Below are 26590 nucleotides of genomic sequence, written 5' to 3'. Positions count from 1 at the left end.
TTTTAAAAATAATTTTTTTTTATTTTAAAAATAAAATTAAAATCACTGACAACAGTAATCCCTTTGTGGGTTATCCATGTAAGCACTTGGCCGGGTCCCTGATAATGTTGCCTGCTGTTGCTATCAGCAAAGGAGTGTACACACCTCCCCCGGGGCTACTGCTTGCTTAACACCAAGGACAATGATAATCTTATCCTTTGCAGGGTGAGAGGGCGGAGGCACAGGCACACATCAAATCAGACAATGTACCATTTTATTCCTTATAAAATATATTTCATATTGCTGTAAAAACATTATATTTCACATTTTTAAAAAAATTTTTTAACAGTAAAAATAATACTTGGAAGACAGCTGGGGGAAAAGGCGCCAATAAAGACAAGTTCACAGATGGGATTTATCTCCCTCTCCTTTTCTTTCTTTTTGCCCCTGGTAAAGTCAGAACCTGTGAGGACCAGAAAGTAACAGGACAGATTTCTTCCGACAAGTCAGAGTTTCCACATCCAAATCCATTTCGTCCTTCAAAGAATCTAGCCTCAGGCCAACTGCAACATTGTGGATGTTGCTCAGAATGTGTTCTGAAATGACAGGACTGCTTTCACAGCCAGCTTAGAAGTCAGATCAGTCGATCTAAGCCATGTTACTCACCCGTTGCTCCTTGGGCTCTGCACCTGTGACCTCACTTGACCACCAGGAAATGGCAAGTCACTCCAGTCTTCTTGCCTGGGAAATCCCACGAACAAGAAGAGCCTGTAGGGCTACCATGAGGTTGCAAAGAGTCAGACAGGACTCAGTGACTCAACCAGTACCACCACCGCCATTCACTGGACTCTTTGCACTGAAGGCGCAAGCATGGGGGCAGATTCAGTATCATTAAGGCTGCTCAAAGCAGGCACCACAGACTCCAAAGGTACTTCCAAAATATTGTGAATAAGCATAACATCCCCGGAGTAGAGAGTTTCCCAAGACGCTTGCTTTGCCAATCCGTCCTGTTAGTTTCCAAAGCGCACCTGTCGCCTCTTACCTTCCATCAGATTCTGCCTCCCAGGACGGGCCAGGAAGGAAGGAGAAACACAGAGGTGAAGAAAACAGGCGTGTTGGTGGGATCAGTTCACAAACCACCCCCGGCCCTCCGAGAAGAGACGAATGGGACAACCCTGGGACAGACCACACGTCAAGAACCCACACGACAGCCACAGATGGAGCAGTGGGAGGAGAGAGGCTGGAGGAGGCCACCACCACCGGGAAGGAGGCCGGAGCAAAGGCCAGCAGGGAAAGCCACACCAGAACATTAAAAAAAAAAAAAAAAAAAAAAACCCTCAGTTTTGAAATTGTTGCATCAATTTCTTCTCTCTTCCTTTTCTGCCCTGTGCAGCAGTAACACGAGAAGCCTGCCTTACTTAGAGAAAATCTTGATATCCAGTTGTACCTACATGGTCCAAAGTGAGGGGGAAATGAAAATAGTGTCTCCAAAGGGGAGACCCAGCAAAAGCTTTGAGTAAGGAGGAAAGGGGAGATGCTGCTGGGCAGAGCTCCCCCCACCCCCATCTCAAAGGCCCCCTCCTCACACGGGTAGGACCTACAGGTGCACAGGGCAGGAAGCCGGGAGTCAGCTTTAGGAAGCTGGGAGCTTGAAGGAGCGGGAGGAAGAACCCAGCACCTCTTGCTGGCCTGATTTCCAGCTTTACCGAGGGACAGAATTCCACATACATTTTTTTTTTAAGTAAGTTATAAAAATATATCCCATCACCACCAAAGACACTCATGTGTAAGAGTGCCTTTCCCTTCTGTCACCAAACCCAGGTCACCATCACCCTTCACACCATCACACCCCCTATTCCCGTCTGCCGGTTTCCAACACGCGCGTGGCACAGACGGAAAGACATCTATCAGGTTCCTGCAGCCAGGTGAGCCCGCCTGGACGGGAAGGACAGCTTTGCTCACAGCCAAAGCCTGGATGCCACTGTGCAAACCCCAGAGAGCTGGCCTCGTGGTAGAGTTCCCTGAGCCCCTGACATTTGGGACGCGGGCCCTGAGGAGTTCCCCAAGCCAGTGCCGCTTGGCAGAAAGGTGAGGCTTTGAGCCAAAAATGTGCCCTCTTCCCAGCCCTGCTCGCCCAGGCACAGAACCCCCTGCCTCTACTTGTCCCTCCTCAACAAAAATGGATTCACATATTCAGCTCTCAGGTCACGCAGTCTGGGGTCCCTCCATTCCTGAGGTCTCTAGTAGATGCTAAATCAACCCCAGTTCCTGTCACGTGACCTCCTCAGGCCCCCTAACCTCCCCAGAAAAGACACGCACAGGTGTCTGGGACCACAGCACCACATGCAACTGACCCTCCCCATCACACTGACTGGACCAGGCAGAAGCCCCCTGAAGAGTCCTGTCCTGCCTGCCACCTTAGGAAGAAAACCAGATGGTCCCCAAAGGGCCGGGTGAGCCCGTGGAGCCACGGGACAGCTCTGCGCCCTCTCACCGTGGCAGGAGCTGCCACCTACCTTTCTGTCTGTTCTCTTCACCAGCCCGGCCCTATGGCCTTGGAGGAACACAGGAAAATCCCTGGTTCCCATCAGACGAAGAGGGACCTACCTCAGGGCAGGATCTCTCGGCCAAAGGGGGAATCTCTAATCAGAAAGAGGCTCCTGAATACACCGTAAGTGAAAACAAAGGGTTTCTGAGAGGGTGTCTTCCAGAGCTGGTGGGGAGGGGTGGGTGTGGTTCGCTCGGGGAACAGCGAAGAACTCTCACCGAGTATTAGAGAAGTGTTAGAGACCGTCTGGTCTCTTCTCAAGGAAAGAGTGGGCAAGGCAGTCTTGATCCGCCGCACCGTACAACGTGAATTCTTTTTAGCGTTTTGGCTCAGCTTCCTGGGGACAGTCTTTTTACAAACCTACAAGTCTGGGCTTGGAGAAGAGGCCACACCGTATCTGTTGGGCTGCAACCCGACCTGAGGGACCCCAGATCGGAGCAGCTGGCACCAGAAAAAGGGCTTTCCTTGCATTCTGATGGAAGCTGCCGGGTGAGGACAATCTCTCCCTTCTCCTAGGTCTGGGTGGAGAAAGGGGGCCGGATGCACCTCAGAAAGCTCACACATCAGCCCCGTCTTCCCACCCTAGCCTCAGCAAGTCCTGTTCTCTGAGTCATCAGCCAGAAACCTCTTTTTTCTAAAAAAAAAAAAAAAAAAAAGTAAATCCATGTTGCTCACAGTCCCTTCTGAAAGAGTGGAGAAAGCAAAGAATCCACCAGCTCAGCAGGAAACACAATGAGCTGTCCCTTCCTTCCATACGGTACACATTCATCCCCTAGGGAGATGGGCTGTGGGGAGGAGAGGAGGGGCTGTCATTTCTTTGGTCTCTGGTTTGCTGCAGAATACCCTTGGTCAGTTTTGGCTCTCTCTTATTTTAGGGGAAGAAAAAAAAATAATTTTTTGTTTCTATTTTTTTTTTAAAAAAAACTAAAACATTCCCATGAGGGAGGGGAAAATGTTTTGAGTATTCAACCTTAGCCAATAGAGCCCAAACTCCCCATGTCCACTCTGTAGCTTTTAGGCTTCTGCTGTGGGGCTTGGGACCCATCTGCCTGTGTCCCCAGGCCGCCGGGAGGGGCCGTGGTTCAGTCCAGGAAGCGCTGGCAGGCCTTCTTCCAGCGGCAGGCGGTGCACCACTGGTCCCGGTGCTCAATGCCGTACACCTTGCGGCACTTTTTAGCTTCCCCGCGGGCTTTCCTACAAGACAGGTCAATGAGGGGATGGTCACCCGCTGGCCAGCCAGCAAGGGGAACCACCGGGGCCGGAGGACTGACTGCCTCACTCGCATCTGAGACGTCCCCCACTGGATCCCTGGGACCAGCCCTAGGGATGAGGGGCGGGTGGGGACAGGAGCCCCCAAGGAGATCTCAGGAGAGGACAGGCTCACCTGGTGGTGCTCTGGGCCCGAGGTGGAGACGTGACGATCAGGTGAGACTTCATGGCAGGCGGCGGTTGCTGGGGCTCGCTGAAGCTTAGCGACCGGCTCCGGACCTGGGCACAGGCAGAGGGGCTGTGAGCACGAGGGCAGAAGTGCAAGGCCAAAGGACCATCCGGGGGGATAGCCAGCTACCCCCACCCCACCTTGTGCCAGGAGGCCTTCTCTAGAAGGAGACTTCAGGGAGAGGTGAGCAGGGATCAAGGAGGGAGTGGAGGTGGAGAGGGAGGAGCCAGCCTTGAAAGGCACACTCCAGCTAGGGGAAGGGGCTCCAAGCAGGAGAGCCACTAGCCCTCGTGGGCTGCCACCTGCAGATTTAGAAGAAGCTACCATACTGAGGAAGAAAGAGAGACGGGTACAGCCTCAGCGGCACCTTCGGGCACGTGGGGTTTACAGTGTGTGGTGATGCTTTCCTGCAGGAGGCGTTTCAGACTGCAACACCCTAAGGGTCTCTCAGTCATGTCCAACTCTTTGCAACAACATGGACTGTAGCCCACCAGGCTCTTCTGTTCATGGGGATTCAAAATAACTTCCGATTTATTTCAGTTCGGGGACAAGCAACCTAATGCGCTGGCCCACAGTGGCCCGGGGAGCTCTGATGCACCTGCACAGCCCTCCACATGCCCCTCTTTCCTTGCTCACCCTCCCTCTTCCTCTCCAGCTTCCCCATGTCCTCTCCCTCCTCCTCTTGGCATCAAAACCTTACCAAGCACCCCCGGGGGCTCAGGACTAAAGAGGGTGCTGATCCCACCTGGCCTCAGGATCTTGGCAATAAACTTGATCTGGGTGCTCCTCACCAGCATGCCCCTCCCACATTCTATGGGCACCTGTGACTCTTGGTGGTGGTGGGGTTGGGTGGGCAAGGGTATGAAGACCTTTAAGAAGCTGGGGTGCAGGAGGCAACGAGCTCAGGGGGAAAGGCCGCCAGCATGGGGTGTGTGCGGCCGAGCCCTCGGCTGGTTCCGGGGCCCCTGGAAGGGCTGAGGGGCTCGGAGCGCTGGGCACACTCACCGGGGACAGGGTGGAGGCGCTGGAGGGGGCAGCGGCCCAGCTGATGCTGGTGTAGATGTGTGGAGAGACCGGGATCTGGAAAGGCGGCAGAGCCTGCGGAGACAGAGTGCGTCAGCCAGGGCCCGGCTCAGGAAGCTCTCAGGGCCCTCCTCCCACCCCAGCGACCTCACGGTCTGCAGCAACAGGTGCACCTCACACTACAAAGTCCTGGGACACCCCAAAATGCCCCTCCCGAGAGAAACAGCAGAGCACCGGCTCTCTGGAGTCGCCTTTGTCTCGGGCTCCAGTCTTTTTTTTGGAGCTCTCCTCTTGGAGCTGGTTTACGTAACAGCCTCATGAGTTAATCATCTCCGCAGATTAACTTCCTGGCGGGATCACCTACCAAGAACATGCTCGGGGCAGCTCCCCCAGGAATTCAGCCTGGTGAGTTGGGGCACAGGCACCGTGCTAAGCGCCTGCCACCCCTGGGGCAACCGCGTGGAAGCAGCGACTCTCCAGGTCAAGGTTTGTTTCTAAAATCACCAACCGCCCTCTCCAGGCCTCATGTCACAGGGACAGCTGGCGGCCTGAAGGGCCACCTGAGTTGGAATAGCTGAGCGACCACTCATTCTAATGAGGAGGAGAGCTGGCTCGCTCTCTAAAGGCTTTCCAACGGAAAGCACTGCTTCTTAATTACTAACTTGCAAATCAACCTACAGTCAGAAAAAAACAAGCAGTAGGCATCAAAGGATTTTAAGAAAAACGCACTTGGCAAACCGAGTCTTCGGCACCTACTACATGCAGTAGAAAACCCCCGAAATGCCACCTGCTCCATGCCTGCTTTCCCAACCCAATGGGCATAATACCCTGGTCTTTACGGCTATTGTTGCTGAGTCACTGACTTGTGTCCGGCTCGTGAACTGTACCCTGCCAGGCTCCTCTGTCCATAGGATTTTCTAGGTAAGAATACTGGAGCCGGTTGCCACTTCCTTCCCCAGAGGATCTTCCCAACCCAGGGATCGAACCCGAATCGCCTGCATTGGCAGGTGGATTCTTTACCACTGAGCCACCAGGGAAGCCTGGTCCTTCCTGTACCCACCACAATTGCTTGTGCCTCCAGTAAGATATTTTAACTACTTATTATAATTAATCACAGTTACACATTCATTTCTCTCTCCAGCTAAACCGTACACTTCACAAGCTCAAGAATTATATATCTTATTCTACTGCAAAACTTACCCTGCAGCTTGACACACAGTAGGTATTCAAAACACTGAGTCCCAGATTATCTAATGTAGTACAATTCTGAGAATTGGGGGTTTGCTCTCAGAAACCCTACTACCCTAGTCTATCCCCTTATAACCAAGGATGGACGAATTCCCCCGCCCAAATGCATCAACCTGGTCACTCAGGCATTCAGTCAGATTTCTTAACCACTGGATTCAGCCAGATTCAGTAACCACTCATTACAATCACCAAGGTACAACTCTGGAATTCCTGTGTTTATTAACTGTGAAGTCATTTTCCTTAAAGAAGTAAGAGATGGGTAATTCAGCTGAGGACTCAGCCTCCAATCAGTGTGGTCAGTGGCCTGTGATCAGGCTGACCAGTGACAGGCACGGAATCCCTCACGGCCCCTAGGCTGAGCTCCCAGGGGGTCCCCATACCTGGTATGCATGGTCGGCCTGAATGTGCCAGAAGGAGCCAGGAGCTGACTTGCTGAGAGCACCAGAGGGCAGGTAAGACTCCAGGCCAGGGTGATCCGGGCCTGAGGACTGGGCTTTAGGAGGAGGCGGTGGGGGCAGGATGGTGAGGGGCGGGCTGGTCACGCTGGGGGTCGGAGCCGGGTCAGCTGTGGGGCCGCCAGCTGCAGCAGCTTCCCCCTTCATCTGCACCTCTGTGTAGTAGAAATCCTCCTCCCGCTTGAACTGGTCGGAGTCCACGGAGTCGCTGCAAGGGAGAGAGAGGTGGTGACGACCAGGGATAAGCTGTCCTGGTCCAAACACAGGGGACAGCGAGGCATGAGGGGAGCACCTGCTCAGGGCCGCCAGCAAGTCACAGGGGAAGCCCGGGAGGACAGGTGGGAGCCCAGGTCCCGACACGGGCTCCCAGGGACTGCACCCTGGCACAAGGGGAATTATTTTCCCTAGCACTGAAGCTTCTCCTCTGGCCAGATCTGCTTCACGCTTTGCCCTGGGTCCTCTTTGGACACCACTCACTCACGGTCACACTCTCCAGCAGGGGAAGGACTATGAGTTGGTCCCCTCAGCCATATGCAGCTCCGGCTCTGGGTGTCAGTGTGAGGGGAGCCCCAGCTCCCCAAGGGGAAGCAACAGGCTCTCAGTAACTAACCATCCTCTAAGTGCCCAGAACTGAACCATCTTCCTTCCAGGGTGAGAAGACATACCCATCAACAGCATCAACACCCACCACGCAGGAGGGCCTCCTTCCCAGCAAAGATCCCAGCAGAGGGGCTGTTCCACAGGGCCCAGGGTCAGGGATGGGTGGGGTCCTCAGCCAGCCAGTTTCTCAGAAGCATTTGGGGGTGTGGGTCTCGGGGAATCAGCGGGTGGAGGAGGTCTGAAGAACGCCCTAGGCAGAGGAGCTCTGCGTGCGTACCTACCCCAGGTGGAGGGCTTTCACGTGTCGTTTGATGCCCACGATGGAGCGCAGGACTTTGCCACAGCTCGGCCACAGGCACTTGTACATCACCTTCACCGAGTTCTGGACGGAAAGGAACAAGGGATGGGGAGGTCATGTCGGCCCGCTCAGCCTCACCCAGTGGGGCTCCAGTCACATCCAACAGGACCCAGCAGAAGGCTCAATCGAGTAAAGGGGTTCCCAGAGAGACCGACAAACACGGGCAGAGAGCTGGTCCTGGGGGCCGGCATCGGTCTGGAGCGGAGAGGGGGGTGGGCTTCGGGGCAGGGGGATGGAGGAGAGGAGATGCGGTGGGGGAGGGGAGAAGGGCTGGGGGACAGGGGAAGACCTGATGGAGGTCTCTGCAGGAGAGCCAGGTTGGGCAGAGGTGAGGCCAACGATGTGGCATTGGAGAGGAGGGGCAGGCTTCTGGCAACATCAAGAGCAAAGAGAAGCAGCAAAGGAGAGCTGAAATGATGGCCCAGGGCCTTGGACTCTGAGCTCCCAATGCAGGGTGGGCCGGGGTTCGATCCCTGGGTGGGGAACTAGATCCCACATGGCCCAACCACGATCTGGTGCAGCCTAATTAATTAATTAATTTTTTTAAAATGGATCACTGAAACAGGATAGAGCCCGAGAAGGCCGGGGAAACCAGGCCTGGCCCCTCTGCAGCTGAGCTTGAAAGCTCAGGCCACGCACCTTTCTTTTTCGGGGAGCTGGTTCATCCAACAGGAAAGCGTCCGGGTCGGTCTCAAATCCATTATCAGTCTGGGGAGAGCCGAAGGCATCCCCCAGGTACTTGGGGCTGGCCTGGGGGTGGGGGGGCGAGGGGGTGGAGACGCCGCTGCTCCCGCTCCAGTGCCCGCTGGTGGTGCTGCTGCCGCTGTCTGACACATCGCCACTCTCCTTCCACGGGTCGCAGGCTGTGCGGGAGGCTGGAGGGGAGAGGACAGAGGATGCTCGGTGCCTGTCCCTTTGCTCACGCCACATTCCGCAGACAGCCCAAGTCGGGGGCAGGACACCCTAGTTCAGAGTCTGGGTTCCTGGGCTTCCCTGGCGGCTCAGTGGTAAAGAACCCACCTGCCAATGCAGGAGACACGGGTCTGATGCCTGGTCTGGGAAGATCCCACAGGCCAAGGAAGAACTAAGCCTGGGCGCAACTGCTGAGCCTGTGCTCTCGAGCCTGGGAGCTGTAATGACTGAAGCCCAAGCACCCTGGAGCCTGTGCTCTGTGACAGGAGAAGCTGGCTCCCTGCAGGTAGCAGGTAGCCCCCGGCAGCCACAACTAGAGAAAAGCCTGAGCAGCAACAAAGACCCAGCACAGCCAAAAACAGATGCATAAATAGAAAGTGTTTTCTTAAAAAGGTTGAGCTCCTGAATCTAATGCCGGGTTCTGCTTGCCTGGCTTTGTACTCCAAGGGGGAGAAACAAAAACCGACAAAGTATCCCTTCCCTAACAAACCCCTCCCCTTTCTGGGCTTCAGTAAAAATGAGGAATGGGCCCCTTCACTGCAGCACTGTCTGCGGGTGGCAGACTGCTCTGTTCTCATGGACCCTTCCTGCCACAGCTGTGCTGATCATCACTGACCACCAGACACACTCTGTAGCTGTATTTTGTGTGCAGGTATCCCCCAGTTTTCGAAAGTTCAATTTATACCTTTTCCTTCAGATACAAGACCTGCAGTCAGCCCTCCAAATCCCCAGTTTCCGCACTGAAAATATTTAGGAAAAAGAATTCCAGAAAGATCCCCACAGCGACACTTGAATTTGCCACACAGCAACGAAACATTTAAACAGCAACATTTAAAAGGCATTTACACTGTCTTTCCAACTACTTACAACATCGTACACAGCATCTGCCTTGTGTTACGTATTATAAGCAACCTAGAGATGATTGACAATACGCAGGAGGATGTGCATAACTCACAAGCAAGTACAATGCTGTTTTACACAAGGGACTTGAGCATCCATGGATTTGGGTATCCGCACGGGTCCTAGAACCAAACCCCCACGAGTACCGAGTGACAACCTTGCATCAGGACCTGTCTTCACTAACTGAAAGGAATCTAAGGAGGACTTTCACTTTATGAGAAAAGGTGACACAGTTTTCAATGCTGGTTCTGCAGCGAGCTGTTACGGAGGCAGGGCGCCCCAAACAGTCCAGGCCCCCTCCTAGGAACCACACTCAGCATCTCAGCACCCAGCCCCCCGTGCTTTGAATTGAACCTGCGAGTATCTGTGCTTTATCACAGTGTATTTTGTGCATCCGTTAGCCAAGAGGCGTCCTAAGGTAATTGTTTCTTTGCCTTATACCATTTCAGTTTTCGAAAGTTTTCACAGAAATGCTCTACTTTCAGATAGCAGGGGAGACCTGTATTATTAATGGAAAGATAACCTAATCAAAAGGTACCTCTCACTTTAAAGGTAAGGGGAGAGCAGCGAGAGGGGAGAGGAAAAGCCTCTCCTGCCCCCACCCCACCCCGCGCGCAAATGGGCTGGGTACATTTGGGAAGTTTTCCCAGCAGTGGAGTAGGATGCAGAGGCCAGGAGAAGGGCTTGTTAACCAGGCTTTCTTAAAAGATGCCTTTTGATAATTTAAACCCAGGCAAGAACATCAAAACCTGCGTGAGAAAAGAAACCATTCAGCCACCTCTCACAGCTGTCAGGAGGTGAAGCCTTTACCAGAGCTGGCTCCTGCTTTTATCCACAGGGAACACGCTTAGAGCAAGAAAGTCAAGCTCCGAGAACAGTTCAGACTCATCACGAGATAACAGGAGGCCTGCTCGCCCGACAGGGCCTGAACTCGCTGCCCTGCTCCCAGCAACACGTCTGAACAGGAAGATCAGTCAGACGTGTGAAATTTTCAGTTTTTAAACTGCCTCCCTTTGGGTTGCTTTAAGCCCAGCCCAGACTCTTCCGTGCCTGGGCCATAACCCTGTACTGACAACTCACTGGCCAGAGACCCATTAGTACGTCCTTTGTTATCCGAACATTATTGATCGGAGATGTTTCATATTCACTGACATAACAAATCGGCGGCCACAGGCATTAGGTTCTGCAAAAATTCTTCGGTCAATAATGTGCTAGTTTACCTCATTTAGTTGTTGCTGTTCAGTCACTAAGTCGTTTCTGGCTCTTTCTGACCCCATGGACTATAGCCCACAAGGCTTCTCTGTCTATGGGGTTTTCCAGGCACAAATACTAGAGTGGGTTGCCATTTCCTACTCCAGGGGATCTTCCTGACCCAGGTATCGAACCTGCGTCTCCTGCATTGGCTAGCGGGCATTGGCAGGTGGATTCTTTATCACTGAGCCACTAGAGAAGCCCGATTTATACTACAGGAGAACCTGAAATTTTGATCCACAGAAATAGCAAGAAAAGGGGAAAAGCCTGTGACACATTCAGGTATGGTGGCCTTGTCCCCAAGCCCCAACTTCCACATGGGCAGTGGTCCACAAGGCCTCCTTACCCTGGATTCTGAGACCATCGACCACATCCCCCGAGGCCAGGATAAGCATCCCACTGCTTTCCTCTCATCCTACTCCATATTCCAATCCACTTTCAGGCTGACCTAGACACCCAGCATTCCATATTTCCAATGCAGGTTCTCCTTATTTAAGTCTTAAATGCTAGGAGAAGCCTGCCCAAACAGAATGGGCCAAATGAACTCTGCCTTCCCTAAGCATCACTGTCGAGTCTCAAAGGTATGACTTCCTGGAAATTGAGAGTTTATGGCATCTACACATGCGGCTAAAAATAGGGTAGCCCTTCAGGAAAGCAATCAGGAGCCGCCAATGATTCTCACAAGTCCACTAAGGAAATCCATCAGGGAGAGATGGGAGAAGGGGAAGAATGCTACATCTGGCATCAGGACAGGAGAAGAGAACAGGCCCGCCCCACAATACAGCAGTCTTGCACGGAGGAGCCACTCAAGTGGCTCAGTGCCAACACTGGCAAATTGGCACATAAGGAAAAATACAAAACAAAGCTAAAAAGTGAAACTCATAAATTAACTGGTATCTTATAAGTGAAACAAAGTTTTAGTCACTCAGTCATGTCTGACTCTGCAACCCCAAGGACTGTAGCCCGCCAGGCTCCTCTGTCCATGGGATTCTCCAGGCAAGAATACTGGAGTGGGTTGCCATTTCTTGACCCAGGGATCGAACTCGGGCCTCCTGCATTGCAGGCAGATTCTTTACCATCTGAGCCACTATGGAAGCCCCATATATCTTACAAGAGGAACATAAATCACTCTACCTTAGATCATACAATTTTCTAGGGCAGGGTCAACAGAGATTCTGTACCAGGAAAACAAAGTGTTCCCAGGCCAATGCACCCTGAACTTCTAAGAAATCCTTGTAATGCCCTCTGCTCTCCACAGGCCCACGCAGAGCCATCCTAACAATACAGACACCAGGAGGAATGGGTGGATTCTGCAAAAAGCAACCATGATTAGAGCAAGGTTTTGGTTGTTGTAGAGACCTCACCTTCCAGACTACATCAACATAATTAGCTGCCAAGGAGGCCTTATCTTCCCACTTACTTCAACGGAAGACCAGAAATATGTTGTTATGGGAAAACCCCTTTAACAGACAATAACAAAATGTTTATCAAGGGAACTTAAGGTATCACAGCATATTATCAGTTAGATGGGTATATGCTAGGGTTGGGGTCTGTGTGTGAACATATATAAACGGACTATACACATACACACACACACAAACACACACACACACGAGCTGAGGGGAATTTCAGTCAATGATTTTCTTTCCCTTTATGATATTTTCCTGGATCTTCTTCCTGTTGACCAACCTCCTCAATCTCCTAAACTTGTGGAGTTTCCTGAGACCTTAAAACTGACTCTATGGGACTTCCCTGGAGGTCTAGTGGCTGAGACTCTGAGTTCCCAATGCAAGGGGCCAAGGTTCAATTTCTGGTCAGGGAACTAGATTCCTCATGCCAGAACTAAGAGTTTCCACGCCACAGCTAAAATTCAGCATGACCAAATAAATGAATAATTTTTAGCTGACTCCTCTCCTCCTGTGTTGCTGGTGTGGGCCCCAGGTGTTCACAGAACGGGTATGTGATGCTCTGCCCCTCAACAGCTTCTGCTAGCAGTCTAGCCATTGATGACAGGCCTTGGGTGAAATAAGTAAATCTTATCACTTCCTTAAATTTATTTTCTAAGTAGGGAGATTACTTATGAGGGATGCTTTGTAAAGGCCACTTTCCACCTGATATGTTCAAAACTGACTCCATTATTTTCCTATAAGGTTTTAAGAAGCTCACGATTCAGTTAGATCTCACCAACAAAAAAGTTATTCCCTGGGAGTAAGTTCGGCCAGCCAGATAACAAATTTCAAAAAAAAAAAAAAAAAAAAAAGGTTCAGATTCACCACAAACCTTGTCAAACTACTAATATCCAGCAACCCACCTTCCTCCCATATTACTCATAATGTATTTGGGGGGTTGTGCTAGCATTTTTTTAATTTATAAATTTGTTATGAAGTCTTTCTATTGGTTTGCATTAAGCAATTAGATTTATTTCAGACTTCGGATCGTTTATTCCACACTAATTTACCAGGCTGAATGAGGCACTTGGAAGGGGGCCGTGAATCGGCCGAGGCCACGAGGGGATCATTTAGTACGTTCCTACCTTTACAACTAAACGTTCCTCTCCTGGCCTCGTGCAGCCCGAGTGCCTTGCTCGCTTACTCCCGTGGAAGAACTTACTCAGGCGCCCAGTGAGGTTCAGTCTCACACTCAACCATCTTCACAACGCACCAGGAAACTTCTCCCCAGAGGAGGAAACTGAGGAGAGAGAATGGAAGCCTCGAACTCCGAAAGAGAGGAAGCCTCGGCCGCACCCAGAACCCACTCGGCCCCGTTCCTCACCGGAAAAGTTGGCCTCGCCCCCGGGAGGACTCTGTACGACAGGGCTGCAGGACAGTGACGTGAGCACCATGGCAGCCATCATCTCGTCCATTTCCACCGCATCCGACCTCCTGGATTCAGACGGGTGAGAGCCAGAGGTTACTTCCCGACACAGCAGGTCACGTGAGCATCTTACGTTCCTGGAATGTCCCGTCTGGGCCCCTACTCCGATCAGATCAGTCGGTGTGTGGTCAAGTAATAGAGTTAAATAAAGCATTCGGACCTCTCCCCATTCTTCATGAAAAGTACTCAGTTCTGAGTGTCTCTGATAATACCAGTCAACCCCAGGGAAAGCAGGCTGGGCCCCATCCCACTGCTGACACCCAGAGGCAGCTCCATTCTCCATGGAATTCACTTCCTAACTCTCATTCTGCAGCTTAAAATTGGGAATTTTATTCGAGGGAAAGGAAGACATGCCCAAGCAATGAAATAAAGCAAGGGCATACAAGACACCTGGCTAGAATTCGAAAGCACTATCATTACCTTCCTTTTCTAGCTTTATATTTAAATTTTTAAATATTTATTTGCTTATTTAATGTATTTGACTGTGCTGGGTCTTAGTGGCAGCACACAGTATCTTTAAGCTTAGCTGCAGCATGTGGGATCTAGTTCCCTGACCAGGGATCAAACTCAGGCCCCCTGAATTAGGAACAGAGTCTTAGCCACTGGGCCACCAGGAAGTCTCTATATTTACATTTAAGGGAGAACAATTCCACTCACCAACTCCCTTCCCTTCCCCTCAATATCAGTGATGAGATAGTATGGTAGCTTCTGAATGTCAACAGAATCTGGCACATAAGCCAATGAGCAAAAAATCTCCAGAAATACTAAAATAAATCTCCCAACAAACCTCAATGCTTTATACAGCAGAGATGTATGAAATTTTACACATAATTTCCTTAATCCATATAAAGTTACACTATTTGAAAATAAAATGAAAGCCATCAACAAGGTAATGCTAAAGTATGAAAAGTCAGTCTGAAATAATTTTCCAGGTGGCACCTCTATTTCAAAGGACTGTATTATACAATTTATTCTTTACAATTCAGATCCACTAAATTATATGACATGAAGCAGCTAAACTGAGACTAGTAATGTATTAGACATGTCAGCAGCCCCCTTTTTGAATGATTATTTGTATTTTTATTTCTATAGAATAGAAAGACAAATTCTTTGCCAGTGTTCCACTGAATCCACAATCACAAATGTTATTTACTGCTCTGGTCTGGTCTCAAGACACAGAATATACTGTCAATAACAGTAACATGCACAGATACACACACAGATTGCAGGGGCAGGGAGTTCAGCTGCTTACATATCCTGTATAGAAGAATCTCGGGGCTTCCCTAGTAGCTCAGCTGGTAAAGAATCCGCCTGTAATGCAGGAAACCCCAGTCTGATTCCTGGGTCAGGAAGATCCCCTGGAGAAGGGATTCTCTACCCACTTCAGAACTCTAGGGCTTCCCTGGTAGCTCAGACGGTAAAGAATCCACCTGTAATACAGGAGACCTGGGTTCGATCCCTGCGTTGGGAAGATCCCCTGGAGGAGGGCATGGCAACCCACTCCAGTAATCTTGCCTGGAGAATCCCATGGACAGAGGAGCTTGGTGGGCTATGGTCCACAGAGTTGCAGAGTCAGACACAACTGAGTGGCTAAGCATAGCACAGCATAGAAAAATCTCACTAGCAGATTTTCTTTTTTAATCTGAAAAGATCAATGTGCATAGAGTATATAACATAGAGCTTCCCTGGTGGCTCAGACGGTAAAGAATCTGTCTGCAGTGTAGGAGACCCAGGTTCAATCCCTGGGTTGGAAAGATTTGCTGGAGAAAGGAATGGCTACCCACTCCAGCATTCTGGCCTGGAGAGTCCCCATGTACAGAGGAGCCTGGTGGGCTACAGTCCAAGGGGTCACAGAGTCGAACGTGACTGAGCAACTAACACAGTACAGTTTGTATTCTCAGGGGAAAAATTCATGTCATAAAATTCTAAAACAGGAACTTTCCTAATAGTCCAGTGGTTAAGACTCCATGCTTCCAGGGCAGGGGGCAGGGGTTCAATCCCTGATTAGGGAACTAAGATCCCACATACTGTGCAGTGGGATCAAAAAAAAAAAAATTTAAAATAATTTTTTAAAACTTCTAAAGCTTGGGCGGGGCAGGGGGGGACTTCTAAAGCAAAGTATACATTTTTCATTCAAAATCAATGGTTTTAAATATCTAGCTGGGGCTCTGTAATCTCCTGACTGAGGCTACTGTCTGTTTTCGCCTGGTTTGAAAGTTAAGAATGGCATAGCTTTTTAAAAGTTTACTTATTTATTTGTTTGTTTTTGGCCGTGCTGGCTCTTCCTCGCTGTGTGCGGGCTTTCTCTAGTTACAGCAAGCTAGGGGCTACCCTCTAGTTTGTCAGGCGCAGGCTTCTCTCTGCGGCGACTTCTCTGCTTACAGAGCGAGGGCTCCAGGGCACTCGGGCTCAGCAGCTGTAGCTCCCAGGCTTAGCTGTGGCATCCTCCCAGACCAGGCATCAGACCTGTGTTCCTTGCATTGTCGGGCGGATTCTGAACCGCTGAACCACCAGGGAAGTCCCTGGCTTAACAGTTTTTAAGTGGTTTTACAAATCAAAAGAAGGATATTATTTCTTGACATACGATGCATGGAAATTACACGAAATTGAAATTTGAGTATCCATAAGTGAAGTTTTAATTGGAGCCCAACATGCCAGCCTGTTTAAGTTCTGTCTGCAGCTGATTTCTCAAGATCACAGCCAAGCAGAGTAACTGTGACAGAGAACTTGTGTCCCACAAAGCCGACATAATATTTACTATCTGGCCCATTCTGGACATGCTTGCTGCCTCCTGATCTAAGCCACTTTTCTTCTCTCTCATCATGAAAAACTAAGAACTAATTTTAGTTTAAGCAGGAAAGGGAAAAAAACAGCCCTCAGCCAGATGAAGCTATATATATATATCACTCTTAACAGAGTTACCAGGGCTTCCCTGGAGGTTCAGCGGTAAAGCATCTGCCTGCTAATGCAGGAGACTCAGGTTTGATCCCTGGGTTGGGAAGATCCGAAGGGAAATGGCAACCCACTCCAGTATTCTTGCCCAGAGAATCTATAGACAGAGGAGCCTGGTGGGCTACAGTCCATGGAACTGCAAAATTGTCAAGCCAGGACTGTGCGACTAAAACAACAATAACAGAGTTATGGGGAAGAAAAGATGCCCGTCTAGGTTTTTCTTCAAAAGGAAAAAAACTCTCACTGTATCTCGTCCGACTGGTATATTCAGGAGTAGACAGATATTTGGAGTTCTGCATTCCTTCCCCAACCCAAGGCATCCCAAAACCCCTACCTCAACACCCACATGTCTTTCAGAGCCAAGGTTCTCCCACACAAACCTCTTTGGGACATCAATGTTCCTGGACACAGGCCTGTAGGCTGGTGCCTGGGTTCCCTGCTCTGGAGGTGGCACCCGGGGACTGCGGCCCGGCGGCTCGGCCAGCCACACCTCTTCCGCTTTGCAGCAGATCTGTAACTTCTGGTCCAACAGCCAGACAGTCACCTTATCCTCTGCCCAACTGTGCCGCTCCACCAGGCCTGTGGACTCTTGACCCCCGTACCGCACACAAACCTGGAGAGAGAAAGAGCAACCAGTGGTCAGCACTTGGCAGTTCTCACTCCATGTGCTCTAGGTTCTGAGACCCAGGAGCTACCTGTAACAAACTGCATTCTCTGACTCATCTTTAGTTCATGCAGATGCTCCCGGGTACCTGCTTGCTACCTGAACATCCAGACCAGCCAAAGTGGATCAGTTCTCACTGAAACAAATCTTTATAAATTCTTTAGATGGAGAGAGCAAACGTATCAATTTCTGAGACTTCTTGTTTTAAACTTGGAGTCTATATACAAAGTTGATATCATCTTAAAATACTTATGTTTTCTGTAAGCGTCATGGAAACCACAAAGAAAAAACTCTAGTAGACATACAAAAGATAAAGAAATCAAAGCACAGGACTACCAAAAAAAAAAAAAAAAAAACTCACAAAGGAAGACAGCAAGAGAAGAAAGGAACAAAGTAATTATAAAACAGGAAAAAAACTAACAAGATAGCAATATCAAGTCCTTACCTATCACTAATTACTTTAAATGTAAATGGATTAAAATTTCAAATCAAATGAATTTGGAATCTGTATCCATCCTCTTGAGATCTTAACCTGACTTGCCTCTAAAGTTCTATATATCTGCTGGTTCCCAACTATTGCCTTGAATTGCTCACACTCCGCATTTCTGCCTTCAGAAAATCCTGAGTCTACCTGGGAGCAACATGGTAGTGATGAAAATGCAGACTGACCGCTTTCAGAGGTGCCTAGCAGTTGGCAGGGTCCTCACCTTATGGGAAAAAAGATCTGGACCACACAAGTCTTAAAAGAGAGGCAGAAAGTAGAGCCTCTATTATCAGCTCTTAGGAAGGCAATGAATGAGAAGCCCACTCATCTGGATCTAGCGATAACATGAGGCCAAACAGATCTAGTGAAAACACAGAGGAGCAGAAACTGGAAAAGAGAATCCAAATGGCATTCCAACTAAACAGACACCTTCGTCTCCTGAAACGTCTCAAGGTAATTCAATGGTGCAATCTTCGTTGTTGTTCAGTCGCTAAGTTGTGTCCAACTCTTCGCAACCCCATGGACTTCCCTGTCCTTCACCATCTCCTGGAGTTTGCTCAAACTCATGTCCATTGAGTCAGTGATGCCATCCAACCCTCTTATCCTCTGTTGTCCCTTTCTCCTCCTGCCCTCAGTCTTTCCCAGCATCAGGGTCTTTTCCAGTGAGTTGGCTCTTTGCATCAGATGGCCAAAGTATTAGAAATTCAGCTTTAGCAACAGTCCTTCCAATGAGTATTCAGGGCTGAATTCCTTTAGAATTGACTGGTTCAATCTCCTTACTGTCCAAGGGACTCTCAAGAGTCTTCTCCAGGACCACAATTCAAAGGCATCAATTCTTCAGCACTCAACTTTCTTCATGGTCCAACTCTCACATCCATGCATGACTGTGGGATGCAATCTTCTCTCTCTCATAAATCTGAGCTCCTTTCCCTTGTTTTTGTAAAGTTGTAAACTAGGGCAGATTAAGAGAAACTGAGCTCTGGCCATGCTTTGCACTGAGGCTCTGAGCAGGCTTGAGCCCAGAATTGTCATGCAGGAGCTCTGGATCTGCTAAGAATGGCTCATTCTCTTGGGAAGCCTGCTGAAGGGGCTCATATGGCTGCAGGGAAAAGGTCTGCACTCAAGTCAGTGCCCAGAGAGTTTCTGGCCTGTCATTTGGGATACCACTGGGATGCTGAACCCCAGCATGGGGACAGCGGACACTTGTCTACTTGGGGATCAACCTACCTTCTGCCCGGGGTGAAAAGCCACCAGCTGGGGGCCTGAGGTGCCCGGAGCCTTGAGGACTTCTTTAGGCTGCTCCTGGCAGGACGGATCCTTGGAGGCAACAAAGGGCTGGGGAGCCGCCCCCTCCAGCAGCTCTGTCTGAGGCTCCGAGGGTGGGGCAGCCCCAGGTGGTCCCAACACCCGGGCTCCCAGAAGGGACCGCTTGCCGAGGCGCCGGGACAACACGCTGGCCATGCTGTTGCCTTTCCTGGGGAGACAAAGGAGACACAGGGTCCTTTATCCAGTATCTGGGGAATCAGGAAGATGCCCCCCACACAGCTGGAGCCCATGAGTGTCCATAAAAAACGATGAGACATTTTAAAGTAATTTTTACAACAGTTTTCTTTCTACAAAAGCTAAACACCTGATACGAGTAGGACATTGAGAACATCCTGATAAGCAGCAAAACAAATCACTCAAGAAGAGACTTCCCAGAGAAACACCCATGTTTCCTGGACAGTGTTCCAGGCTTTCTGCTACACGAGGGTTTACATACTTGCATTTCTACAAAAAACAGGGTCATGGCTTGGTAAACGGGGAATTTTCACCTATCCTGTGTCAGCTGTACTGTATCATTAAAAGTTATTCTACAAAAACTCTTTTGGGAGACACGGCTGTGTTTTCTTAGGCAGCCGCCTCACTGCTAATTTAACAAATCCCTTATTATTGTGCCTAATGGCTGCACCCTTGGGTTGTGTTACCAAAACTTCTCTGCCCACAGCGAGCATCTTAGTGTGCCTGGAAAGTGACCCTCAGCATACACACCAAGGGTCACTTTCCAGGTCAGGATCCTATTAAGATAGTGCGAAGTCAGAGCAGAGGCCTCCCCGTGTGGCTAGTGGTAAAAAATCCATCTGCCAATGCAGGAGACACGGGTTTGATCCCTGATCTGGGAAGATTTCCTGGAGAAGGAAATGGCAACCCACTCCAGTATTCTTGCCTGGAGAATCCCTATGGACAGAGGAGCCTGGCGGGCTACAGTCCATGGAGTCACAGAGTCAGACATGACTTAGCGACTGAACAACAACCAAGTTAGAACAAGAGGGTGTCTGTGAGATACTCACAGAATCCCACACTGAGCTGGCTTCAAAGCTGCAGACAGCCACAGAAATGAGCCACGGTAACTCTCCTTGTTTTACACTTAAGGAAACTAACCCTGGGAGCTTAAGAGACTTATTCATGGCGATAAAGGTTGTTGGTGTCAGATAAATGGGATCTGGTGTCCTGATTCCAAACCCTGATCTTCTCACTGCCTCCCAGTTGCCTGTACACTGCCCCTAACAACTCGGGCTGCTTTGAATTCAGGGCTGATACAAATGCAGGACCACAGCCTGCATGGACCCACGGAAGACCACTGCAGGCCTCTGCAGTCACCCCATGATGGGCAGGAGCTGCTCCAAAAACTGGACATATTATTTCTGCCTGCTCAGAGGTGTCAGCGCACCCTCCACGGATCATATTCCAGAAACCAGAGCCCTGTCCTCTGCATTTTATGGCAGAAGGGCTAGAAAGGTAACGAGACGAGACGCTTGCTGATGCTCCTTTGGTCAAAATCCTACTGCCTGAGAGGTGGGTTCTAACCACCTGGCACTCTCTAAGCCCCAGGGCAGGGGTGGTTGAGGGGGAACCCCTTGACCTTCAGAAGCCCATACCATTCCAGAAAAGAGGAAGTCAATCTTCTAGGGCCTCTGAGAATCAAAACTGTCAACAAAGTTGCTCTTGGGAAATCCCACCCATGCTCCACAGCCTGTCTGCTAATAATACAGTTGCAAATATGGAGGAGAAGGGTTTGGCACGTTTTAATAAATGTTTTACTCAGAGCTTCACAGGCTAGAATCAGGGAGTATGGTATCTCCATCATGAATTCCCTAGAAAGCAAAGAAGAGGTAAGAAAAAGGTCAAAATCAGACTACCCTACCGAATTCCTCTCTAGATATCTAGTGACTTTATATGTAGTAACACTATTGGAAAGCTTTTTTTTACTATGCATGTCATCAAAAGGAAGAAAAACACAAGAAGTAAATTCATCATCAAAAAAAAAAAGTGTCCACCCAGTCACCTACTGTCATCTTCAGGCATCAAGCCAGAAACAAGAGCCTCGAACTCTCACTTTAAGCACTTCCCAGGTGGCGCTAGTGGTATCAATGCAAGCGTCACAGGTTGGATCCCTGGATTGGCAAGATCCCCTGGAGAAGCGAAAGGCAACCCACTCCAGTATACTTGCCTGAAGGATCCTGTGGACAAAGGAGCCTAGGCTGCAGTCCATGGGTTGCAGAGTCGGACATGACGGAGTGACTCTGAGCACCCAGGCGGAAATGTGCACGCGCGCGTGGACACACACACACACGTGTGCACACACACACAGAGAAAGAGTTAGTCACTCAGCTGCGTCCAAATCTGTGTGATCCATGGACAATAGTCTATCAGGCTCCTCTGTCCATGGGACTTCCTAGGCAAGAATACTACAGTGGATTGCCATTCCCTTCTCCAGGGGATCTGCCTGGCCCAGGGATGGAACCCATGGCTCCTGCATTGGCAGGCAGGTTTTTTGGTCACTGAGCCACCAGGGATGCCCATAACCCGCTGTTTAATGTCGATGAGCTGTAAGCAAAGCCACAGTGCCACTTAGAGACGTCAGATGGCAGCAATCTTCCAGAGAAAGAAAGAACCCTGCTCTTGACCAAAAAAAACACACATGCACACACACAACACAGCGGCCACCCCCACTTTCCACAGCAGGAAGTTTGAGGTTTCTACCACTGAACATGAAGAAAGGGTAGCATTTCCAAAATTCCTGGGCTTCCAGTCTTCAGACGGAGCCTGAAATATTTGGCTCACAGTCTCTGATGATGTTTTCTTTTTCCTAAGCCTTTTTTTTTTTTTTTTTTTAACGTAAAGAACACTTTTTATTTGATTTGTGAAGCTGCACCTTCCAAAGCCTGCTGGATTTGCACAGCTGGTGAACATGCCCACTTCCGGCTTCTTTCCACATGCGTTCTCTGGCCTTTCTCCTTTGACTGGCCTGAATTCCACCCTGAAATACATTTTATGATTTGCTTTATTTATAGCGAGCTCAAATCTTAATTTTTAAAAGCAGAAGAGAAAGAAGGAAGGGAAACTGCCTTTATTAAATGCCCAATAGCACGAGCTTTCACAAACTGTATCTAATTTAATCCTCAGAACAACTTAAGACAAACATATGGTCTTTCATTTCTGATGAGGAAACTGAGCCACTGCCAGCTTAGGTTGCCAAGGCAACACAACCATGAAAGGCAGTCCCAGGGGACTGAACTCTTGCCTCGTTGGTGTCAAAGGGCATGATACTGCCATTAGTCCAGTAGGTATGAGATCTCTCAAAAGAAAACACTCAAGTTGCTTCTGATCTACGTGGTATTTTTTTCTCTATGTCAGTGAACCTTGATAGGAAAAAAATAAAGCAAAACCAAATAAAACCCAGCTCCCAATCCTGCAAGTTTCTGCATCCATCTCCTGTGCTTTTTTCTTTCCTTGAAAATCCCTTTTCCACTTGCACCTCAGCTTCCTACCTACAAAATAAAGGTCAGTGCTTTCCTCTGATCTTGTTTAACAGTCCAGGTCATTGTTAATCATTTAGTGGTTTGGGAAGAACTTTATACACATATTGCCCTCATGAGGGCGCAGAGAGATATGGAATCAATCCCAAAAGCTAAGGAAAATTTTAGCCAAATTTACACTGGGGACTGATAGCATGGAAGTGAAAATATATGACTCTAGATTAAATGTAGGCTACTGAATCAGGAGCACGGCTCGGGAGATAACACCATCCCTCAAGTCCTTCAGGAATTCAGAAGTGAACTCAAGCACCTACAGAGGTGTGCCTGGCTTCCCAGGAGCCACTAGTGGTAAAGAACCCGTCTGCCAAAACAAGAGAGTAAGAGATGCGTGTCTGATCCCTAGGGTTGGGAAGATACCCTGAGGGAGGGCGTGGCAACCCATTCTAGAGAAATCTTGCCTGGAGAATCCCATGGACAGAGGAGCCTGGCGGGCTACAGTCCAAGAGTCAGATATGACTGATGTGACTTAGCATGCACACACGTACAAAGGTCTGCCATGCAGCCAGGCAGAGGTGCCAGGGTAATACAGAATTTGCCAGGGGCTCTCCAGGACTTCTTCTCACTTTATACCTGAGATCGAGGGTCCCAACTCTCTCCCAGTATGTTTCTATCAATATAACCACTGCCTCCTTCAAATCCTCCTTCCCTGATCTCTACTTTCTACTCACTTCCCTATTAGTTTCTTTCTTCAGAGCTATAGATGTTCCATATAAACCAGTCAGTCCCTAACTTGCCACAGGGTTCTGGTACCATAAAGAGAAATCAGGAAACATCTATTTCAGGGTAACAACAACAGTGTTTCAACAAGTAGGCAAATCCAACTTTACAATGTTACATTCTTGAGTTACAGAAGTCTTTGACTAAAATATAAACTCATGCTAAAAAAGACTTCCTGGCTGATGTAGAGTTTTAAGAGAACCTGCTTCTCTTTGCTTCTCATCCCCTCTGCTGTCCTCCTCAGGGTGCGGTTGGCTACTGGAGATGTATTTTGGTCCATGTCCAAAAGGGGTGAGCCCTTTTCCAAACTCAGCAAACATCTTCTGATGTGCTAATAGCTCTTAATGAGGACATCTGCCATCAGTTTAATAACTGGAACAGACAGAAGAAAACAAACCCTCTCTGTGGTTCTAAGCTGCAAATCGCCATTTGACATGTGACTGTTGCCAGACAACCCCTCGTCTCAGCACATCCACGTGTGTGTGTGTGCACGCCCTCATGCACAATGATTGCTCTCTTTAGCCTCCCATGGCAACAAGCTATGACATCACTGAGTAGCACTTGCAGGACGCAGGTCATACAGTCAAACTGATTCATTACACAACCAAAGGGGTTTTTTTTTGGGGGGGAGGGGTTGTTTTGTTTTCCTGTTTGTTTTTGTCATTAAAGAGGGTGAGGCTTGGAGTAAGACTTCCATATGCCAAAGCATGGAAGACTGCTGCTTCTCTAATGAACAATTTGGGGACCAAGGTCAGGGGCGTCACTCCTCTGCTGAGATTCCCCACTAAACCTCAGCTTTCTATTTTATGATCTCCCCCTGAGTAACCACTGCAAAGAGCAACGATTTGAGTTTTTAAGACCTTTGGCTAATATTCTGCATATTGTTCTTCATCTTTTATCGGTGTTGCTATCATTTTCTTTTAAATCTGTAAAGTTTTCACTTACTGTCTTCCTTCCACGTGACATTCTAAGCTCACGTAAAGGTCAAAAATGCTGCAGCACACCACGTTTTACTGCCTAATGGAATTCAGTGGAGAAAAGGACAATTCACTGGTCCCAAACAATTCATGCTTCAGCAGTCCTTGCCCAAGGATGATCTCTGTTACAGAGAGATGCCGCATGCGTCCACAGCATACTGATGACTATATGCAAATCTGTCTGTGGTCCTCACCATCTGAACCTTGCTTGGCAGAAAGAAGCAAGTTGTCATACTCTGTCCTCACTGCCCAAATGCTACCTGGTTCTCAAGCTTTATTTTCTTCTGGGTGCCTTCTCCAGGAAAAGTTAAAAAAAAAAAAAAAAAAAACCACTTCACTTCATTGAGCATATATTGATTATTTCTTCCCAGAGGACCTTTTTCTCAGCCTGGTTTTGGACAGAAAAATCTCCAAGAGTAGCCAAGGGCCTGCGCGAAAACATCTAGGTCTCTCAAGTTACACATCAGGCCCTATGACACCATTTTTTAAATGCATAGTGTGCATTTTAGGTTTTTCATGGTATGAGCTTAAGATCATAGCATTGAGCATATCAGTAATTGATTCAACGCCAAGATTTCTAAATCAGCTGTTCAGAGAATGACCATTTCGATCCTCAAGTCATCTTAATCGTTGTCTTCATCTGAAGGTTTTTAGACACCGGATTATACTGTCTCAATGTATAACAGTTTAGACTGCTGGTAAAATTAAAATTAGGTGATCAGGACTGGCAAGGATCTTAAAGGCTGCCCATCTCCGGTTCAGGGCTGGATCTTCTCCACAGGATCTCCTGTAACTGAGGGCCCAGCCTTCCCACCGTTGAGTAATAGAAGTAATAGCAAAACGGAAGAGGAAAATTAGGGCCCCAAATAGCAGAGCTATTTTCATATCCCAGCATATGGGCTGCAGAAACGGGTCACCTGATCTGGTTACACCGAATTTTCCCCAGCAAACAATAAATGACCCCGATCCACAAATACTTTTGTTGATGTGACTGCACAGGAGCCATTCTAGTCAAGTAAAAGAGACCATTCTGTTTGTGCTGCCCACAGGGAAGGAAAGGGTTTTCACAGTTCAGCCCAGGAACAACTGTACTTCCTCTTCCTTCACACCTACCTCCTCATCTACTTACAAAACCAGCAGTGTCCTTTATTCACAGCTGTCATGCAGGCACTACTCTGTATGAAACACAGGGCTCAGGGACCTGAAACTCCAAGAGACTCCATCTCCCCAAGAGAGCAAGCCCCTGCTTATCCCATTAAATGCATGATTTTGAACAGATGTTGCTATTCCCATAGGTAAGGAAAGCCCCAGATTAAAAAATAATATGTGGTGCACTTCCCTGGTGGTCCCTTGGGTAAGAATCCACCTGCCAACGCAGGAGATGGGGCTTCGATCCCTGGTCTGGGAAGATTCCACACACCATGGAGCAACTAAGCCCATGCGTCACAACTGCTAAAGTCCACGTGGTCAACAGCCTGTGCGCCACGATGAGAAGCCACCTCAATGAGAACCCCTTCCATAGCAACAAAGACACAGTGCAGCCAAAAATAAATAAGTAAAAATTTTAAAAATAAAATACAGTTAAAAATTAATGTGTTGTAAGAAATAAGACCTACTACTCACCCTAAAATGATAGGCAGATGTCAAAAATAAGGGTAGCATTTTAGCACTTAGACTTGGTTCTAAGAAAGTACAGTAAGTCCCGTATATATAAACAAGTTCCGAAAGAGTGTTGGTAAGTCCAACGTGTTCGTAAGTCTAACCGTTAGCCTAGGTATCCAGCTAACACAACCAGTTATATAGTACTGTACTGTGATAGGGTTATATTTTTCACACAAATAGTACATAAAAAATAAACACACATAAAAAAAGAAAATTGTTTTTAATCTTACAGTACCTTGAAAAGTCACTAGTATAGTGTAACGGCTGGCACTTAACGGTACCATGTACATCACCGCTGCTTTTACGCTTGCTTTCGGATGTGTGCATGCTAAATCGCTTCAGTCATGTCAGACTCTGTGCAACCCCATGGACTGTAGCCTGCAAGATTCCTCTGTGCACGGGATTCTCCAGGCAAGAACACTGGAGGGGGTTGCCACGCCCTCCTCCAGGGCATCTTCCTGGCCCAGGGATCAAACCCAAGTCTCTTTTGTCTCTTGCATTGGCAGGCTGGTTCTTTACCAGCAGCATCACCTGGGAAGCCCTGCTTTGGGACATCCTGGGGTTCAAATAAAGACACTGTATTCTGTAAAGCACACAAAAGCACAACCACTTGTAGAGGACACACGCACGTGACAATGCATGCCAGACACGTTAACTAATTTATGAGGTGAAACGTGAGAATACACATT

At 48.7% G+C, this 26590-nt stretch overlaps 1 protein-coding gene across 4 annotated transcripts in view; it reads right to left on the bottom strand.

Moving 5' to 3' along the window:
* The window catches only part of ZNF395 (zinc finger protein 395), a 48123-nt gene continuing 21769 nt past the window's right edge, over window positions 237-26590 (bottom strand). For 3 of the 4 annotated variants that reach the window (XM_018051864.1, XM_018051865.1, XM_013965857.2), the window contains exons 2-10: window positions 18914-19160; window positions 16919-17151; window positions 13485-13594; window positions 8289-8524; window positions 7573-7673; window positions 6617-6899; window positions 4971-5063; window positions 3912-4015; window positions 237-3721 (exon numbers count right to left, since the gene is read on the bottom strand). In XM_018051864.1, coding sequence (XP_017907353.1) covers window positions 3610-3721; window positions 3912-4015; window positions 4971-5063; window positions 6617-6899; window positions 7573-7673; window positions 8289-8524; window positions 13485-13594; window positions 16919-17151; window positions 18914-19160 — 1519 coding nt within the window. In that variant the 3' untranslated portion in view covers window positions 237-3609. Of the gene's footprint in view, window positions 3722-3911; window positions 4016-4970; window positions 5064-6616; window positions 6900-7572; window positions 7674-8288; window positions 8525-13484; window positions 13595-16918; window positions 17152-18913; window positions 19161-20604; window positions 20952-26590 lie in introns of those variants that run through there. The other variant, XM_018051863.1, reaches the window with a different exon arrangement.

The sequence above is a fragment of the Capra hircus genome, chromosome 8, assembly GCF_001704415.2.
Source record: "Capra hircus breed San Clemente chromosome 8, ASM170441v1, whole genome shotgun sequence".
NCBI classification, from domain to species: Eukaryota; Metazoa; Chordata; class Mammalia; order Artiodactyla; family Bovidae; genus Capra; species Capra hircus.
This window is presented reverse-complemented; position numbering and strand designations above follow the sequence as displayed.